Raw genomic sequence first — 21,875 nt, forward strand, 5'->3', positions numbered from 1 at the left:
AGCTTTATTCATTTCATGCCTTCAGTGTGAAAAGGCCTATCCTCAAGGTAAAATTCTATCTAGTTCATATATCCTTTTTAAATAACTCTGTCTGACCATTAGAACTTACGTTAATTTCTTAATTTTTCAAAGCCACACTATTTCAGCCACTTAGTATATTTACCACACTTGGCTTTAAAGTATGGGCTATTTGTATACATATGTAGTCTCCTTTACTATAGGTTCTTTTTAAAAATTTATTTACTTATATTTACTTCAGAGAGAGAGTGGAAGGAGAGAGAGAGAAAGATGGGATGTGAGAGAGAAACATCAATTGGTTGCCTCCTGCACCCGCCCGAATCAGGGCCTCAACGTGCAACCTAGGCATCCCGCCCGACCAGGAATTGAACCCACAACCATTTGGTTTACAGGATGATGCTCCAACTAACTGAGCCACACTGGCCAAAACTACTATAGGTTCTTTAAGTAGGACTGTCTAATGTATCTTCATCTTGTAAGTTATACATAGATGCTGAAATATTTGTAGTTATCAATGAAATAAAACAGACTCTTCAAGAAGCCAGGAAATAACTCAAACTCCATTCATCATGCTTCAAAGGACTACCCAATCTTTTAAAAAATTTAAGCCAAAGATTACCATTCTCACAGATACTAAAGATCAGTAATTTTATTACATTGCTTAAAATTAGTGAACCACTACCTACTGTCTAGGTTTGGCTATAATGTAATCCACCCTGTATGTGGTCACCTCCTAAGCAGGTTGCCTTGCTGAACTTGCATGATTCCTCAGTGCTGCAACTGGGTTCTCCTTTCTGGACTCCAGTGTTCCTATCTACAAGATGACCTTCAGATCTCTTCCTGGCTTAAAATGCTGGGACTTGTCGTCAGACCAAATTGACTTACTCCAACATCATAAAAACCCCACTTAAAAAATAAATAAAAAACTGCCCTGGCTGGTGTAGCTCAGTGGATTGAGTGCAGGTCTGTGAACCAGAGGATCGCGGTTCAATTCCCAGTCAGGGCACATGCCTGGGTTGCAAGCCAGTTCCCTGCAGGCCAGTTCCCAGCAAGGGACGCACTAGAGGCAACCATACATTGATGTTTCCCTCTCTCCTTCCCTTCCCCTCTAAAGATAAATAAATAAATATTTAAAAAAAAAAATAAAAAACTAAAGGAGGTAAGCCTCTCTCAACGCTGTCTAATCTCTTCACAGACTTTTGTTCCACCTACATATTTATAACAGACCAGGCAGTTTACTAGACCATCTTTTTAGGTAAAAATAGATGCTCAAGTGATAACAGTTATTCTTCTGGTACTTAGAATATATAAAATGAACTACAAGGTATTTCAAAATACAGGGTGGAGCAAAAGCAGGTTTATGGTTATTTGTATGGAAAATAATAAAATAATGAATAAGCAATAATACAAGAGTAAACTCTGTGTTTTGTGTACTCACAACTGCAAACCTACTTTTGCTCCACCCTGTATTATTTCACTTAATCTTCATGACCCTAGTGCCCCTCGACTCTGAGTGAACTTGCCCCACAAGCCCCTACCCCCTCAGATACCTGGCAATATCTAGAGACGTTTCTGGTCGTCACAATTGCTGGGGTGGCAAGGGGGTTGTGGCGATGTTTACACTGGCATCTAGTGGGCAGAGGCCAGAGATGTTAAACATCCTACGATGCATATGACATCCTCCCGCAATAAAAAAATTATCTGGCCCAAATACCAACAGCGTTGATGTGAAATTCACTGCCTTCATCTTTTAGTTAACAAACTAATGATTTAGCTCTGACTATGTGGCTCAGTTGGTTGGGTATTGTCCTGCAAAGCGAAAGGTCACTGGTTCAATTCCCAGTCGGAGCAAATGCTGAGTTGCAGATTTGTTCCCTAGTCAGGGTGCAAGCATGTGGTAACCATTTAATATTTCTCTCTCACACTGATGTTTCTCTCCCTCCCTTATCCTGTCTCTAAAAATAAATAAACGAAACCTTAAAAAAATAAAAAAGAAACCAATGACTGTGAAGCACACGATCGCGGATCGATTCCCAGTCAGGGCACATGCCTAGGTTGCACACCAGTTCCCTGCAGGCCAGTTCCCAGCAGGGGATGCACGAAAGGCAACCACACATTGATGTTTCTCTCCCTCTCTCCTTCCCTTCCCCTCTAAAGATAAATAAATAAAATCTTAAAAAAAAAAAAAAAAGAAACCAATGATTTGGAGAGCTTAACTTACTTGCCCAGGATCACACAGATCCAAAATTGCCTCTTAATGACACCAAAGCCAAGAGCACATCACACATACAAATACTGGTGACAGTTTCTGATTAAATTTGTGTTGTTTCTTATCATTGTCTCCTTTCCCCCATTTAGTCTTGGTACTTTAGATTTTGCTAATCAGCACCAGCCAACCTCATCCAGGAAAGGACTCAGAAAAAGCTTTCTTGGACTATAAAGTCAGCTTAAGAAATGTGTTTTCTGGTGTTCTCACTGCATCCGGTATACATAGCTTCACTGTGGCAATCACCATATTGTACTGTGGTGCTGTGAGCTCCTTGAGAGCAAGGGTTTGCCCCACTAATTTTGTATTCCTAGAGCCAATCTGAGTATCTCAGCACAGAGTAGTTTCATAAATATTTGTTAATCAAGCAAAAGAAAACTGACCAAATTACATAATGTACCCAAGGACACACAGCTACTAAATGACAGAACCAGGATTCAAATCCAAGTCTCTCCATTGCCAGAGTCTATAATTATTGTCTCAATGAAGCTACAAATTAGTGTTTAGCTCCTCTTTATCCTGCCTGTGGGATTTCTTTGATCATAAACACATAAGGAATATGTATAAAGTTCCTGTTTTGAAGACAGCTTATAATCATAAGAATTTGCCTGTCTATGCTTCCAATTTTAATGTGTGCACTCTGCAAAGCTTGCGAGATAGTTACTTAGCATGTAGTAACGGTGATGACCTCTCCTAAATATCAGAATTATAAAGAGGCCATGTGCTGTATGGGATAGTCTTCCTGGATTCAACACTCACACAGAAATGGATGTGATTTTGAGGTGTCACAGGAAATAAACCAGAGTCTCTTAGGAAAAGAAGAACTCACTTTAACTTTAGCTTTTACTTCTTCACTGTCCCCTTCTCCATCATTGCGGGGCTCCATGCCAGACTCCTCCTGGATGTCTTTGTTTAGGACAGAATACTCTTCTAGTAGAGTGTCAAACAAAACTATTCGCTTGTTCTTGAAGAAGCCATAAAAATAAGCATTGCTGTGGGAAGAGCGTTTAGATCCTAAGGAAAAGACAGTTCAAAGCATGGAGAATAATTAAAAAGTCTGGGGTCCTTGGAAAGTCTCCTAGAAATTGAATTACTGGAAAGGACATTAACATTTTCAAATTGCTTAATAGCTGAAGACACCTGGACCAACATAGACCACCACCAGCAGTGGGAGCGTGTCTGTCTTGCCCACACAGATTTCTGCTCAGCAGAGCTGTGCAGCAGTAAGTAAACAAGGAAAGCTGAAATATCCAGCTGCAGTGGAACAATTAGATTATGGTGAAGCCGTGAAATGGAATATTAAGCAGTCTCCCCAAATTATACTGTTGAAGAATTAACAAGATAGGAAAAAGCTCACCTATATAGTGAGAATATAAAACTTAGGTATATATGGTTCCATTATTATCATGGAAAAATATACATGTAAATTGAAAAGCAAAAACAAAAGCCTATTAAGAGACATATCAAAATACTGAAATGTTAAAAAAATACTGAAGTGACTTTTAGATCTATAGATTTTTGTTCCCTCCTTTATACTTCTGTCTCTTTTCCTAGGCTTTTAAAGTAAGTCAATGTAATTCTATACTCAGAAAATGATTAGAGCTACTTTTTAAAAGACTGAAAAAAATGTCTAAAGTTTTAACAGTGGCTAACAGTAGCTGAACTATGGCTTTTATTTTCTTCTTTATGTATGTATTTTATTTTCCAAATATTCTATAACGTGCAGTGAATTCAGCAGTTCAAAGCAGATTTTTGGTTCAAATCTTGGCTCTACCATGTATTAGCTGTGTAAATGGAAGAAACTTTCTTAATTTCTTTAAGTTTCACTTGCCTATTTATGATGCAAACCACTATCTACCCCACTGGATTGCACTGAGGATTACATGAGGAAGTCTAAGTAAATCTATTAGACTACTGATTATTATATAAACCACTGATTTATTTATTTATGAGCCTGATGCATATAAACTACTATTGTATGCTTTTAAAAAAGTTATAAAACATGTTTCTCTTGATAATTTGAGATCTTTCACTGTAAACATGAATTTTGTATCTACTCATATTTCTAATGTAAAGTGTGTTTAAATAGTATATCTAGAATACAGTAAATTTTATTTATATAGCAGTGTTTGGCAGTATGTTTAGAATGTGATAAGGTTTTGATAAATAGTGGCATTTATTTACTTATTCATATTTGTTTTTGTTTAATTGCTTGGATGTTAAGAGCCAAAAGTGGTCTAATTTTGCCAATAATATAGGACCTTAGGATTTGGGAAGCTGTGAATCATTCTGAGGTCTTACACTTCTTTCTCATCTCTGTCTTATCTAATTCTGATTAAAAAAAATTAACTTAAAAATATTTCCAAGAAGCTGCTTGAATTTATTTATGGAAGCAGGCAGATTGCATGCATATAAATAAAATGAAATTAACATCTTAATATCTCCCACCAGTCCAATGATGTCAAAATGTGATCCAAGGCACGCTTACGCCAAAATAAGTTCAGGGTGCCAGTCAGATGTAGATGTTAGAAACACCTACAAGTAGAAACAGCTATGAGATCCATGGGTGAGAAACTCTGGGAATCGTTTTTTTAACAAACTCTCCAGGGAATTCTTATATAGTACTCACTAAAGCTTCAAAGTACCTGCACAATGCACTGACTGGTGTAGCTCAGTGGACTGAGTGCCAGCCTGCGAGCCAAAGCGTGGTGGGTCCAATTTCCAGTCTAGGGCACATGCCTGGGCCGCAGGCTGGGTCCCCAGTAGGCAGTGCTCAAGAGGCAACCACACAGTGATGTTTCTCTCCCTGTCTTTCTCACTTCCTTCCCCTCTCTAAAAATAAATAAAATTAAAAAAAAAAAGTCCCTACACAAGACCATAAGCTTTTTGTATCCCTGTGCCTGGCATACAGTATACATTCGATAATGCTTGTTTACTGAATGGACTAATGATACCACTTGAGGTGTGATGTGTTTGAGAACTCTTGAGAATCAAAATGTTCCATGCAAATGTAAGGCATTGCCATCTGTGTCCTTTTTGTTTATGATGTTTGATGTTAACCTCTCAGCAGACCACTCTCCTTAAAACACTTTCTTTTCCAATCTCAAAGAGAACAGCATTTTTTCATGTTTTCCTTCCTACCTCAATGGTCTCTCCTCAGTTTCTAATGCTGACTCTGCTGTGAGCCCCCTCATACACGACACTAAACACCATCTCTGTGCCAGATACTTCCATATCAATATTCTTGGCCCAGACCTCTCCCCAGAACTCCAAACTCATACACCCAACTGTCTACATGTTGTTTATATTCATTCTTAAATATTTTACTGTTGTTCTATTACAGTTGTCCTAATTTTCCCCTTTTGCTCTCCTCCACCCAGTGCACCCCCATTCCCTCAGTCTCCACACTGCTGTCCATGTCTATAGGCCATTCACACATGTTCTTTGACTGGTCATTTCCCCTTCTTTCTACCCTTATTCCCCTCCCCACTGATTGCTGTCAGTCTGTTCCTTATTTCCATGTCTCCAGTTCTATTCTGTTAGTGTGTTGTTTTGTTCATTAGGTTCCTCTTACAGGTGCGATCATATGGTCTTTGTCTTTCACCACCTGGCTTATTTCACTTAGCATAATATTCTCCAGTTCCATCAATGCTGTTGCAAAGGGTAGGAGTTCTGTTTTTCTGCTGCATAGTATTCCATTGTGTAAATGTACCACAGTTTTGTTTTTTTTTAAGATTTTATTTATTTATCTTTAGAGGGGAAGGGAAGGAAAGAGGGAGAGAAATATAAAGGTATGGTTGCCTCTCATGCGTCCTCTGCTGGGAACTGGCCTGCAACCCAGGCATGTGCCCTGACTGGGAATCCAACTGTGATCCTTTGGTTAGCAGGCCGGTGATCAATCCATTGAGCTATGCCAGCCAGGGCTATACCAGTTTTTTGATCCACTCATTTACTGATGGGCATTTAGGCTGTTTCCAGCACTTGGCTATTGTATATACTGTTGCTATGCATAGGTTCTTTTGAAGTTTCAGGATTCTTAGGGTATAATCCCAGCAGTGTTATCACTGGGTCAAAAGGCAATTCAATTTGTAGTTTTTTTGAGGAAACTCCAGACTGTTTTCCACAGTGGCTGCATTAGTCTGCATTTCCACAAACAGTACACTAAGGTTCCCTTTTCTCTATATCCTTGCCAGCACTTGTTTCTTGATTTGTTAATGATGGTCATTCTGACCAGTCTGAGGTGGGATCTCATTGTGGTTTTAATTTGTGTCTCTCTGATGGCTAGTGATGTTGAGTATCTATTCATACGTCTCTGGGCCCTCTGTATGTCTTTCTTAGAGATATGTCTGTTCAGGTCATTTGTCCATTTTTTAAATTGGATTATTTGTCTTCCTGGTGTTGAGTCATATGAGCTCTTCATATGTTTTGGAGATCAAACCCTTCTCCGAGGTATCAATGGCAAATATGTTTTCCCATATGGTTGAATCCCTTTTCATTTTGATGTTTTCTTTAGTCCTACAGAAGCTTTTTATTTATTTATCTTTAGAGGGAAAGGGAAGGAAAGAGGGAGAGAGATATCAATGTATGGTTGTCTCTCATGCATCCTCTGCTGGGAACTGGCCTGCAACCTAGGCATGTGCCCTGACTGGGAATTCAACTGCGATTTTTTGGTTAGCAGGCCTGTGCTCAATCCACTGAGCTACACCAGCCAGGGCAGAAGATTTATAATTTGTTGTAGTCCCATTTATTTATTTTTTTCCTTTATCTCCCTTACCCTAGCAGGTATATCAGTGAAAATACTGCTGCGTAGGATATATAATATTTTACTACTTATGTTTTCCTCTATGACTTTTATGGTGTCACAACTTATATTTTAATCTTTTACCATTTTGAGTTTATTCTGGTGTATTGTGTAAGTTGGTGGTCTACTTTCATTTTTTTGCATGTAGCTGTCCAGATCTCCTAACACCATTTATTGAAGAGGCTATATTTACCTCATTTTAGGTTCCTGCCCCCTTTGTGAAATATTAATTGACCATGATGACATGGGTTTATTTCTGGGCTGTCTATTCTGTTCCATTGATCTATGTGTCTGTTCTTGTGCAGTACCAGACTGTTTTGATTACTGTGGCCTTGTAGTATATTTTGATAACAGGTATTGCGATCTTTCCTACTTTGTCCTTCTTTCTTAAGATCATTGAGGCTATTTGTGGTAGTTTTTGGTTCCATACAAAATTTTTGAATATTTATTCCAGGTCTGTGAAATATGCCATTGGTATTTTTTTTAAGATTTTATTTATTTTTAGAGAGGAAGGGAGGGAGAAAGAGGAGAGAAACATCAACGTGTGGTTGCCTCTCACATGGCCCCCAATGCAGACCTGGCCTGCAACCCAGGCGTATGCCCTAACTGCAAACCAAAGGGAACCCTTTGGTTCGAAGCCCACACTCAATCCATTGAGCTACACCAGTCAGGGCACCACTGGTATTTTAAAAGAGATTGTGTTGAATCCATAGATTGCTTTGGGTGGTATGGACATTTTAATGATATTTATTCTTCCAATCCATGAACACAGTATTTGCTTCCATTTATTTGTATTGTATCTTCCTTAATTTCTTTCTCCAGTGTTCTGTAATTGTCCAGAGTACAAGTCTTTTACCTCCTAGGTTAAGTTTATTCCTGGGTACTTTATTTTTCTTGTTGCTATAGTAAATGGGATCTTTTCCCAAGTTTCTGTTTCTGGTATTTCACTGTTGGTGTACAAAAATGCCTTCAATTTCTAAATGTTGACTTTGTATCCCGCTGTTTTGCCAAATTCACTTATTAGGTTGAGAAGTTTTTTGGTGGAGACTATACGGTTTTCTCTGTACATTATCATGTCATCTGGAAATGGAAATGGTGAGTTTTACTTCCTCCTTTCCAAATTGGATGCTTTTTCTTTTTCTTGTCTGATTGCTGTGCCTAGAACTTCCAATACTATGTTGAATAAAAATGGTGAAAGCTGACACCCTTGTCTTGTACCTGATCTTAAAGGGAAGCTTTTAGTTTTTGCCTGTTCAGTATGATATTGGCTGCAGGTTTCTCATAATATGGCTTTATTATGTTAAGGTATGCTCCCTCTATTCCCACTTTGCTGAGTGTTATCATAAAGGGGTGCTGTACTTTATCAAATGCCTTTTCAGCATCTGTTAATATGATCATGTGATTTTTGTCTTTTATATTGTTTATGTGGTGTATTACGTTTATTGATTTGTGAATATTGTACCATTCTTGCATCCTTGGGATGAATCCCATTTGATCATGGAATAGTATCCTTTTTTTTTTAATCTTCTTCGAAGGGAAGGGAAGGAGAGAAGGAGAGAAATATCAATGTATGGTTGCCTCTTGTGCATCCCCTGCTGGGAACTGGCCTGCAACCCAGGCATGTGCCCTGACGGGGAATCGAACCACAATCTTTTGGTTCGCAGGCCCGTGCTCAATCCACTGAGCTACACCAGCCAGGGCTGATCATGGAGTATTATCTTTTTAATGTATTGCTGGATCCAGATTGCCAATATTTTGTTGAGGATTTTAGCATCTATATTCATTAGAGATACTAGCCTGTAGTTTTCTTTCTTTATTGTGTCTTTATTTCATTTTGGAATTAGGAGAATACTGGCCTCATAAAGACTTTGGGAGTCTTCCCTCTTCTTGAATTTTATGGAATAGTTTGAGAAGCATAGGAGTTAGTTTTTTAAATGTTTGGTAAAATTCACCTGTGAAGCCATTTGCTCCAGGGCTTTTGTGGGCTGGGAGTTTTTTGATTACTGCTTCAATTTCACTAGTTATTATAAGTCTACCCAGGCTTTCTGCTTCTTGATTCAGTTTTGGAAGCTTGTACATTTCTAGAAATTTGTCCATTTTGCCCAGGTTGTCCAATTTCCTGGCATATAGTTGTCAGTAGTAATTTCTTAAAATCTTTTGTATTTCTGTGGTGTTGGTGGTAACTTCTCTTTTGTTTCCGACTTTATTTCTTTGGGTCCTCTTGTTTATATTCTTATGTATGTTTTTCACCCTGCCCAGGATTGGAACCTCATTTCAGAGTTTAGGGAATTCACAACATGTCTTGTGAGAGACCTCTTGTCACTTGAGAACTCTAAAAAACCAGATTATTTGTTTCCTCAGCATCCTGGGAGCTAGCTCATGCCCTGGCTCAATCAATCAAATGTACCCACTAGGGACTCTGAATAGTTAGCTAATTAGCAAAGAAGGGCGGTGAGGAACTAGTTGTGCAGGTGCTAGTGGCAGGGATGTTAGGCGTGCAAATGGCTGAATCCAACAGTAGGAGGCAACAGCAGTGTTCTCCCTGACTGGCTCTGCAGTGAAATTCTGAGTCCCTCGTCTCCCCAGGGAACAGCCCATTTTCCAAGTTAGGTAAACTTAACTTTCCTGGTGATTCTGTAAGCTAGCAAATATTGTTTCAATAAGTGATATTCTCCCCCCCCCCCCTTAAGTCAGCCACAGGTGGTTTCTATTGCTTTCTTGCAACTAGTTACTGTTTGCCAAATTCTTAGTTCAATGTTCGGTAGCTATCTCAATATGCAACACATCCAACTTAATTTCGCATAAACCTGCTGTCTTCCAGTTTTTTCCAATTTCAGTAAGCCACCATTTATCTAATTGCCCAGGCTAAAAATCTAGGTCATTATCCTCGATGTTTCCCTTTCTCCTTTATTCCTTTCCATGTACTCTATTAGCAAACTCTACCTCTAAAACATATCCACAGTGCACCCATTTCCATCCATCAATCACTACTTCCCTAGACTAAGCTACCACTATCTCCTACCTGTATTACTACAACAACCTCCTAATTGTTCCCCATGCTTCTATTCTTGCCGTCCCCTACAATCTATTCTCCATACAGCAAACCAAGTTATTTTAAAAACACAAACCAGACCATGTCACTTTCCTGCTTAAAACCTTCAGTGGTGCCCTGGCTGGCGTGGCTCAGTGGAATGAGTGCTGGCCTGACACAGAAGGGTCGCTGGTTCAATTCCCAATCAGGGCACATGCCTGGGTTGAGGGCCAAGTCCCCAGTAGAGGGCACATGAGAGGCAACCACACAATCTTTCTCTCCCTTTCTCCCTTCCCCTGTCTAAAAACAAATAAATAAAATCTTTAAAAAACCATTAAAGGCATTTCCCTTGCACTTAAAATCCAAGCTCCTCCCCCTGATTTACAAAAGTCTTTGTGGTCTGACTCTTGCCTGTCTCAGATTTCATGTCCTAACACTCTACTGTAATATGGCAGCCACGTTGGTTTTCTTTCTGTTTCCTGAAGATTCCAAGCTCTGGAAGGTCTTTCTACTGATGTCAGCAGGCATGGCTCCTTCCTTCAGATCTTAGCGTAAACTCACTTGCTCAGAGAGGTCTTGCCTGATGACCCACTCTTAAGTATCTACTCAGTGTTTCTTCGCACTACTTTAACTCTCTGCGCAGCACTTGCTATCTGATATTTTCTGGGAGCAGGAATCTTGGCTCCTCACTACAATATTCGTATTAATTTACAAATCTGTAATGTGTGTTGTTATTGTTAGTAAGAACATTCATTCATTCAAAATATTTTTGAGGGATGTTAACATTATTAACAATAAATGCATATATTACCAGTGAGTAAACTTCTGTTTAGCAAAAGTTAAGTTGCTCAAATTCACAAGGTAACTGATAGAGCAAGGATTCAAACCCCAGACTGCTGACTCCACAACCTGACCTCTGAAATTCTACCCTCCACCTACTCAAACCTTGATTTTCTGTAAGGTCCTAGCTTATATTATATCCCTACATAAAGTCTTCCCTGACTACTTTATCTGAAACCACATAGCACTGATGTGGTATATATCACACATCTATCAAATATTTCTGTTATCATTAACTGTCATTTCATGTTATCTGATTAGAACTTACATGATCAGCAAATTAGTTTGCCCCTTCAGTAAAAGACCCTCAGAAACTGCTGTACTGATTAGTGTGCTACTAGTTTAATATTAAATAAAAGAGCAGTGATCTCAAAGGCTAAAGTAATATGAATTAGCTTATTCTCCTAACATTTCCCCACAGAAATGTTCCAACTGTACCTTTAGTTTGGCTGTGTAACCTCAGAAGCTAACCAAAGTCTAAGATTTCTATACGCTCCTAGTTACTGCTAATTCATTCTTTCCAGTTATGGCCGTTTCTGTTCTCCCCTGGCCCCCCAATTTACATACGTTTTGGTTTCCACTCCTTCATCCAATTGGTGATTTTTTAGTTTAGAGGAGGGATGGGCAAACAACGGCTTGCAGGCCCAAATCAATCTGCCATTTATTTTTATGAATAAACTTTTATTAGAACACAGCCATGCTCACATGTTTATGTGCTACCTGTGACTGCTTTTGTACTATAGTGACAGAGTTAAACAGCTGTGACTGTGAACCTGTGGCCTGCAAAGCCTATGCTTTTACTATAGAGGCCTTTACAGAAAATGTTTGCCAAAAACCATAGTCTAGAGGAAGCAAAACTGAAACCTAGAGGGATGAAGTGACTTGTCCAGGATTCCACAGCTCGGAAGCAGCAGAGGAAGGACTGGTCTCATTAACTTACATGGACTTTAGTTTATAGATTCTAAAAGTCATGGTACCACACGACAGTGTTACTCTACATCTCTGTAAGCTTCCTGGAGACTTTAGTAGTCTTACGTAAGCTAATAAGACAGCTTACTTCTACCCAATGGTAGTTCAGTGTTTGGTAATCTGCAGGTGTAATCAGAGTCCTCCAGAACACTGAAGTTTTGTTGAAGGAGACAAAGCCAATAATAAGGGTTTTACTTAGGAGAGCCCAAAGTAGTGCTATATGGAATTTGACTATGCAAGAGTCCACGTTAATTACTAGGAGCCAAGCAGGTAACAGAACTACATAAATCAGTCTAATATACATGATATAACAGGGAGTGATAAAGGCCTTGACCCAAAATTAAAAACAGTACCATAGAGCCAACCAAACATAGCTTCGGCCAAGAGCAGGATTTGGTATCAGGCCACCGGCTTGATGACATGTCCCTGAACTATGTCATCTATTCCTATCAATCTTAAAAAGCCAAAATGTAAAATCCTAACCTTTAGATAACAATAAAAAAAAAACCCAAGGCTGATTTGTTCATTTATTAAAGTTTTAAGAATAAAGTACTCGAATAAAACAAACCAGTCAAATGAAATCTTCTTACCCCCAGTAGCCTTACCTTCAACAACATACACCTTAGTCAAAGGAAAGTCAATACTCTTTGCCATTACTTCAATTTCTTGTTTAAGCTTTCCCTCAGGTAGAGGTGTGAATTTGTCAAATAAAGGGGCAATATAATCAGCATAGATTGTGACAAGCACCTGAAAAGTAAATGTCAGAACAACCTATGAATATGTTCTTAAAAAAAAAACTACTCATTATACAAATTCAATCACATTAAAATAGCTATGTGATCCTAGCCTTGAGAACGGCGACCTTATCTTACTTGCTCTGATATTCCTAGCCCCATATCATACCAGATGAATCAAATCAAAATGAGTAGTCTCTAGGTGGTAATAACCAAAAAGTCAAATGGTCCATTCAAAACTATCCTGGGGATTTCTGAAACTTCATAAGCCCACAACAACTTGGAATTCTGCCTGTCAAAGTAACTGTGACAGACTTGAAGTCTTTGCTAAAAAATAATTACTAGAACTTGACTGTGTGTTATCTTATTTGGTTGGTCTGCTAAAATTAATTACCTGCAGGTCACAACTGTGCACTGTGATTGAAACAGCACTTCCTAAGCATTTTGGAAGCACTTCCTCTGCTCTTTTCCTCTCACTTCAGTTTGCCATACAACAGATACTTGTAAATCAAGCCAGTGCCCATCTTCTGATCTTGATCCCACCAGTGGGAAGTGAAACAATGGCACCACAGTAGTTCAGGCTAAGATAAACCTCCTCATCAATGGAGTTAAGAGATGATAGATGGTATTTTCTAGGGGCTGTCAACAGACAATTTTGATTGTGTTGTGAAGCAGTTTAGAATATAGGAAGGAGAAGAGAAAAAGAAAATGTGAGGGAGGAATAAGAAAAAAAGGGAGGGCAAAGGAAGAGCGACGAGGAGCAGGGACAGTGACAGTGGGGGAGGGGGAGGAAAGGAGGTAGGAGGAAGGGGAAAGGAACAGAGAAGAAGGGGTAGAGGAGGGACAAGGGAGAGAGGGAAAAGGGAGTTAGGAGGAAGGAGGAAGAAGGGCAAAGAAAAGCCAGCTAAGTTTATGCTTTTTCCTTCTTGTCCCTCTTCAATCTCTTCTCTTCACAACAGCCATGATTTTCAGGCAATGGAGTTCAGTCAAGAGTCATTACATTATCGAACCATGTCATTGTTCTGGTGGCAACCCATCAATGCATAGCCCAAAACTGCCTGACAACCGGATCACTACAAGTAACAACTAGCCTCTAGGATCTGTAATAGTCAACAGAAGGAGAAAAATCTGTCAGAGTCAATTCTATTTTAATAACCCAAAATAGAAACCAAGAGGGGAATTTATGAGCACCTATTTATATTGCATCTGCTTCTCAAGAACTGTTTACATGCCAATGAAGTCATACTTATCACACCAAGGAACTTTGTAAAAGAAAATGAAACAAAAATTTTACTCACCAGAGAAACAACTAATGTGAACAGCCAGGCATAAATAAAAAAATAGTCACCCCCAATTTTAATAATGTAAAGTAGAAGTGAAGACACAGGCAATAAAATGCACTGAGTTACAATAAATTTTTTGATTGCATCTTTTATGAAGAATCCCAAAGTCTGAAAAAAGAAAACATCATCACAAGAAACTGAGAAACTGCTTTTTAAATGAATATAAAAAGATACATTATTAAAGCAATTAAAAAAATTAAAAGGCAGTGAAACTATATTACATGACGCTAGGCAACAGTTTAAAATAAACATTTAAATGTTATTAGCTGAAAAACACTAGACATTAGTGCCAGAATAGTTTATCACAAGAACTTAAACTACGCTTTTTACTGCATGCAGTTCTGTTTTTCTCATTTAACTCACGCTCTAAAACAGTAAATTATGTTTCAACTATTACTAGCAGAAGACAAGAGCACAAAAGGTCTTCACATTTAAAAGAGGACATTTGCATTCTCCGCCATACCTGCTGATTGAAACCATGTTTTTCTTCTATCACAAAAGTATTATAAAGACTCCATGGCAAACCAGTCAACGCACTGAAGAGTGTAGCCATCAACAGAAACACCAAGGACTGAGTGATCTAAACACAAGGAGGAAGAGACCTGGCAGTTTTTATAGTGTAATATTAATTCGTTCTTAAAATGGATTACTGGGGAACAAATCTATGAGTACTTGCTGAGTACTAACAGATCTCAAGCAATGTGCTTGTTTCTGTGGGTAACACAAGGTCTGAAACATCATCTATACCCTCAACATTTACTTGCTAGAGAAGGAGGTACTAAAATAAGTCCTCTTTTATTACACAGGAATTGTATAAAAGTTACCTAAAGTCATACAGACAGTTATGATTTGAAGATCTGAAAATCCAGACCTTGCTCATCTATCATCTACTGAAACGTCCCCCATTCTCCCTAGTTTATCAGCATATCTTAATAATCAATATAAATAATGATTAAGTGATCATTAAAATTCTGGCAATCTCCTACTGTCCATTCTAAATATGTAAGGATATGGAAAAATAAAACTAACACTCATTTAGTAAGAATTAGTGTTTATTTCTTTAAACAGTTTGGACAATGCTCGCCTTCTCAAAGTTTACATCAGTTTTGAACATTTCACACTCTGAGCTTTCGACATCATAAAATGTCTCCAAGGTCCTCAAATGTGAGAGTTTCTGCCAGTACGCCACCTCCGGGACATTTTCATCCTTTTCGTCAAAACCGCCCTCCTCATTTATACCCACATTCCTCTGGCTGCACGACTAACCTCTCTCGGCAGCAGGGTTAGCCTTCCCACGGGCAGTTATTTCATCTACACCTTCACGAATGTTAGAATTGAATTTTACTTCAGTGTAACCATTTCCCATTTCTTAGCTAAACTTTCATCTTTGTTAGCCAATTCCCTTTCATTTACCCATTTTTTAAATAAAATGTCATGCGGATATATAGCTGGGAGACCAGGAAGCCACAGAACACACACTCTGCATAATTGACTAACAGGTTGATGACTTGCCAGCATACTTTGAAAAAACTGAGGTGACTGGTCACTGATGATTCTGAGCATCTGTTATTTGCAAGTGATCTGTGGACCAAAGAGCTAGCAGGGAAGTTCATACTTTATGCAATTACTCACATAATAAACTATGGTCATTGAAATCTGAACCATGTTGCTAAGGGACTGTTGTTATTGAACTAACATTTGTGTACACCAGCACTGCGCAAGGAAGTACAGACAACGTCACGTGGACATTAAAGCAAACAAAGACTTATCTATACAGACAGGAACAGATCTCTAAACATTGTTAAATGCAAAAATATCATCTCGGAACATTATATAAAGTATGTCCCATTCAGGTAAGAAATATTTTTAATGCACATATATATATAAATCGTGTTCAATCATTCAACAAATATTTACGGAGTACCTGCTCCGTGACTGGCATTGTCCTAGCACTAGTGACATAGCAGTGAAGGATATGCATATAAAAGGTGTCTGTCCCTTACAGCTTAAAATTCCTGTCAGGAAGACAAAAAGAAAACAAATGAACAAGATAGCTGCAGACAGTGGCAAGTGCCTTTATGAAGAAAACAAAGACGTGCTTCATCAAAGAGCGTCCGGTGACTTCCACTCTAGATGCAGTGGTCAAGGAAAGCCTCTCTGAGAAAGTGACATTTAGGGTGAGAACAGAAAAAGGAGCCAGTTGTGACATTACATAAAACCACCTTAAATCCTTTTTGAAACACTACAGAGATTATGTAAGTAAACCGAAACACCACATGTGACAGGTCAGGAGAAGGAGTCTGTGAAGAAGAGAGATGCCACAGAAAAAGGGGTCAAAAGAATTCGGCTGCTTTAGAAAAACGCATACAGAAAAGGGACATCGGATGAGCTGAATTAAAGCACAAGGTACCTATACACACAAAAGAGATCCAGCATTTCAAAAAGGAATCAGGAAGGGAGGAAAAGACGTGACAATTTCTGAGAAAAAGTCAGGAAGCAATGTCCCAACACCCATGATGGGTGGGAAGTCTCAGGTTCAAGGCTTTGCCTTAAACTCGAGTTCCTGGAAGGGTAGGTAGCCAGGCCAAGCGGCTCAATGGAGACTGCAGGAGATGCACACTCTGTCTTTGTCTGAAGCATCTGCTCAGTTGTGTGGCACAGAGAACCTGCTTAGTATGTCTGACCTCTCTCAGGGCTCAACAACATGCATGCTTCCCCACCGTTGCACAGAGTTGTTCTGAGAAGCAGCTGCCTCACGAGAGACTACTGTGCCCGGTTCCCTCGTGTCTGCAAGGGAGATGACTGGCTCACAAACGAAATAACCATACAAAGGTCAGCTATCACTTTAGAGCCAAGGAAATTAGGAAGAGGGTGTACATACCTCATATTCTGGTCCAAAGCCAGCACTGCCACAGAACCGTCCAGAAAGTCTCCAGAGATAAGGGATTCCTCCAAAGAGAAGAATAAGCTATAAAACAAAGCATATTTTGCTCACATTTGAGCAGTACCAGAAACTACCATGTTATAAACCAAAAAGGATCCATCTCATTGAGGATAAAATATGCATTTCAATGAATACAAACCAACTGAAATACTAAATTTAGACTGTTAAAAGGTTTTTGCCTGTACATTTTATAGGGATGAATTGCACAATATGTAAATTATGTATCTCCATAAAGCTATTTAAAAACAAATTTTGCCAAAAGACCGCAACAAGGGATTAAAAAAAATCTGCATGCTGCCTTCTATAAGGATTTGGCTGCACTGGCTCAAATTCTCCACTCCGCCAAGAGACAGGGCCCAGGCCCCCCGTCCCATCATGCCCACCAAAGACACTGCAGCTCAAGTGCAGACAGACTCCCCCTGACACCACCGGGCCACAGCCAGGAAACAAGCTTAGAAAGGCTGAAAAACCTATCCAAACTCCCACAGCTCATGAGTGACAGAAATGGAATTCGAACCAAGCTTTATGCCTCCATAACTGGCTTCTCCTTAACAGCCGGGACAAAGTGTCAGTATTGGTGTGAGTGAGGGTCCTGTCCACTAATGAACTGGGGCAGAACGGGCGTCGCACCTTCTCCAGGTCAGGAACAGGTGACTCCTGAGGCAGGAGTCAGGCTGTCAGAGAAGCGGGCCCCCTTCTCAGCGCACCCTTTGTCTTGGACAGATACAGTGAAGAAAGGCATTTGCCAAATCACGTGGACGTTCAAATGAAGCAGCAGCTTTTAAAATTTGAGAATCCATGTTAAGGAAACATGATACCTCACAACAGATACTAAGTTTGTGAGACTCATTTCGTTAAGAGGAATCACTTATTGCTCCTCTCCGTGGAGCCTCAGGAACACAGTGACCTCACTCCTTGGGCAGACGCTCACTCTCCCCCCGGTGCAGACACAGCGGGTCTCGTGCTCTGAGAGTCTGGGGCACTATAATGGAGCTCATGGGTATCGCCCCAATCTACTCTGCACTTTCATATATGAATCCATAAATAATACAGTGGTTTGTTTATACATGCTTTTTAAGAATGTGTATAAATGATTTGATATTATACAATGTGCTTTTTACATTCTACACTTTTTAGATTTATCCTTGGTGAGTTTTAACTTGATTCGGTAGTATCAGCTTGTTCTCTAAAGTATTTACCAAATTACGGTCCCGTCAGCAGTATCTGAATGTTCCTATTTCCCCACAACCTCACTCACACTTGGTGCTGTCCATCTTTTTAGCTCTTCACCAGTAAGCTGGGCTGGCTTAATAGCATGGCTCTCAAATACCACCTCTCCACAGCAGCAGCAGCATCACCCAGGAGTGTGTTAGAAATGCAAATTCTCGGACTCCACCCCAGAACCACTGAATCAGAAACTAGAAATGACCTTAGCAATCTCCAGAAAAATCTGATATATACCAAAATTTGAAAATCACTGTTTTAATAAAATGCTTTCAAAGGCTCCCTTAGCTCTAGGTCCAGCTATTTCCACATTACTACAATTAACTCAATTATGGACGTACGCCCTGTTTTCCCAAAAGACACATTCTGGCATCAATGAATAGTATATGCTCTACTTGTTGCACTGATCGACTTGGGATGGCACCTGTTTCATCCTCTTCTCAATATGAATAATACAGATTAACGGTTTATAATGCCTTTAGTAAAGGGATATTAAAACTCCAGCTTTTAAGTATGTATCAAGAGCAGCTTCATATGAACTTTGAAAGCATCTACGAATGCATTTGGATACAGCTGTTACGACCTGTTTAGTACGCTCTGGGGAATGAAAACCAAGTAAACTTCCTCTTTATTGACCATCTCACTGAGCATGCTCCTGGGGATTCCTACAAAAAGAACCGATGACCTCAGCAAAAACAAGTCCAGTGCTTTTACATACATTATGTCACTGAAGTCTTGAAAAGCAGGCATGGCAAGAGCACAGTCATCTCTATTTTATAGACGAGGCACCTGAAACTCAGAAAGGTTAATTTGCCTAAAGAGACCATATCGCTCTTTAGGCAATATGGTCATTGCTGCAATTACCATAGTAATTGCTGTATTAAGCACAGTAATAGGTGTTCATTTACATTATGTTACTTAGTCCTTGACATGACCATATGAGATCTGGTTTAATATCTACATACTTCTCATCGTAAAGAGGAGAAAAGTGAGGCTCAAAGATGCTAAACTACTCACCCAGAACCATACAGAAATTAAAGAAGCAACCATTTGGACTCTGCTACTCTGCCCTACTCTACTCCCTAGTGGTTCCATTCCTTGCGAGGACATCTATGAGATGTCAGGGAAGTCGGTCTCAGAGGGGCCGGACACCTTCTCTCTGGGTGCCCTGTCACATTTGTGGTCACACAAGGCCTCTGTTTATGTTCCTCTGGGTAGAAAGAACCAAGACAAAAAATAAAAAGGCTAAGTTAATCTTTGTACTTGTTCTTCATGACCAAAGTGTATAAGCCTATTGATTTTAATCAACACGACACAGGCATTAGTGAACTTGTTACAAACAGAAAGGACTTCAAAGTAACACAAAGCGCTTCCTCATCTGTTGGTCAGTGCAGCTACTAATTCCCCAAGGATAAATTTAGCACCTTCGTGCTGCAGGGCCTAGTGTTTCAAGACTAGTTTCTTCAATGTAATTTTAAAGATTCAGAAGAGCGGAGTCTGGAACCCGGTTCTCCCCTTTACTAGAGTCACCTGGTCTTTAATAAATGGACCAGCCACTTAATTTCTCTGAGCTTCGTTTTCTCGCCCACAAAAAGGGAATGATAATGCCTACGCTTTCTACCTCAGAGCACTGTCGTGAACATCAAACAATACAACAGCAACAGTGTATGAAGTGAAAATCGCTACTCGCACAACTGTTATAATGGTGAGCACTGCTGTGCCCAGGTTCGCCCATCAGTGCTGCTCCTGGTTGGAGCCACAGCAGATCCCAAAGCTCCTGTTCCACGCACGTACTCTCCCACTCCGTCCTCCCCTAGGACAGGCGGAGCCACTCCCATGGTCGCCAGCCATAAGGACCACGCTGTTGCCCATCTCTCCTGGAACTGTCTTACTAACGACAACAAGGAGACTGAAGATATTTTTCCTGTCTTTTTATAATGGCCCTGTGGGCGTTAAGTCAAAGAACTTCAAAGAGTCAAACATCAGAGAGGGAAGGCGGCAGTGTCTAAATTTCCCATCTCTACTTCCATCCCTCTCTCTGAGGGCCGATGCCTACTCAGGTACTGTCCCTAACAGAAGAAATGCTTCAGATAAAATTAACCAAAATCAAATACGATCCTCAATAATGCTGGCTTTCCTGGAGTGGTCGGAAGGCATCAAGTTTTGTTTTGTTTTGTTCTTAAAGACATGTTTTATTGGCTTTAGAGGGAGAGAAGAAGGGAGAGAGAGAAAAAAAATCGATGTAAGAAAGAAACACTAACTGGTTGCCTCCAGCACATTGTCCCACTGGGGATCAAACCTGCAACCTACACATGTGCCCTGGCTGGGAATCAAACTTACAACTTTTGGTGTACAGGACAATGCTCCAACCAATTGGGCTACTTGGCCAGGGTGGAAGGCATCAAGTTTGAACACTAATCTTCAGTATCTCAGTAACTAAACTTGGCTTAGACTAGTAAAAATATAACTTAAAAAATCAATACTGAAAAGACTAATAACTAGTATTCACTGTCTATCCCAAAAGCCACTGCAATTTTACTTTTCAGACCATTTATTAATTCCAAGACATAACTGTTCCAGAAGTTTTGCCATTTTCCATCATGTTGAGGAAATGGGAGAGGTTTCTAATAACCTGGTTCTAACTGCATTAGTCTTACTACTCCGTGTCTGTCAAGGCAGATTTTGTGGCTGGATAAATAATTTTGTCATCATTTACCAGAGCTACCAACAGTCAGTTTCTTCTCTTTAACTGAGAGCTGATCTCACCAATTTAAATGCCGGAATCTTCCCTTAGTGGTACTGGGGCCCTAAAAGCGCTCTGGAGGAACAGGTAATAACATGATCATAGTGATGGAACTAGTAACAGCCAACGCTTATGGCGCACTTACAATGGATCAGGCACTGTTCTAAGAATCTTACAAATATTAACTCATTTAATCCTCTGAACACCACTATGAATGAGGAACTAACATTACCACGCAGTTTTAGCAGATGAGAAAACTGAGCTAGAAAAACATTGAGTGACTTGCCTGCAGCCACATACTTGGTATGGTAGAGCTAAGATTCAAACTTAATCCAGGGTCTGCTCTTAACTTCTATACCACGCACTTTCAATTGTTCCTGGGGGTGGAAAACCAAGAAATGGGTTTTGGGGTAGAAAAAAATCTTACTGGCTTTATAAGCACCAATATACATACATATGGTACAGAAACAGAAATATAGTGTATCTGTGGTATTAAAATTTCACAGACGGACGATTAGGAAAAAAAAATGTCTAAAAAGGGACATGGTCTGGGGCCAGGGAGGAGCATGAAAAACAGACCAAGAAGCAGTGCTCTAGCCTACACTACGCAGACTCCTCTTTTAGCATGGAGGTTAAGACTGGCCCTGTTTTGCTAAGTAAAAATGACCTGTCTCTTACTGTTTCATTCAATAAGTATGAATTATGTGCTTATAAGCCAGGCACTAAGCATAAAATGCTGAGCAGACTTTAAAGAACCCTTTCTTTAAGGAACAACCAGCCTGTCCACTAAACGGGCACATTCAATACAACCTGGTAAGTACTCTGACGGCAGTACTAACAGGATACTACTTTCTGCAGACGTGAGGGACAGGGCAAGTTTCCAGTGGCTCCTTTAGAAGCCAGCCGGACCCTAATGGAACAGCAGGGACTAATCAGCCTCTACCGAGTGAGCGGCACTGCAG

General features: G+C 39.8%; 1 protein-coding gene across 2 annotated transcripts in view; it reads right to left on the minus strand.

The window, feature by feature from the left end:
* The window catches only part of ZMPSTE24 (zinc metallopeptidase STE24), a 40,322-nt gene that overhangs the window by 15,305 nt on the left and 3,142 nt on the right, over positions 1-21,875 (minus strand). For both annotated transcript variants that reach the window (XM_037149491.2, XM_037149493.2), the window contains exons 3-7: positions 16,884-16,970; positions 14,466-14,582; positions 13,958-14,110; positions 12,531-12,672; positions 3,114-3,298 (exon numbers count right to left, since the gene is read on the minus strand). In XM_037149491.2, the coding sequence (XP_037005386.1) occupies positions 3,114-3,298; positions 12,531-12,672; positions 13,958-14,110; positions 14,466-14,582; positions 16,884-16,970 (684 nt within the window). The remainder of the gene's footprint in view (positions 1-3,113; positions 3,299-12,530; positions 12,673-13,957; positions 14,111-14,465; positions 14,583-16,883; positions 16,971-21,875) is intronic.

The sequence above is a fragment of the Artibeus jamaicensis genome, unplaced genomic scaffold (assembly GCF_021234435.1).
Source record: "Artibeus jamaicensis isolate MK-2021 breed Jamaican fruit bat unplaced genomic scaffold, CSHL_Jam_final scaffold_847, whole genome shotgun sequence".
NCBI lineage: Eukaryota > Metazoa > Chordata > Mammalia > Chiroptera > Phyllostomidae > Artibeus > Artibeus jamaicensis.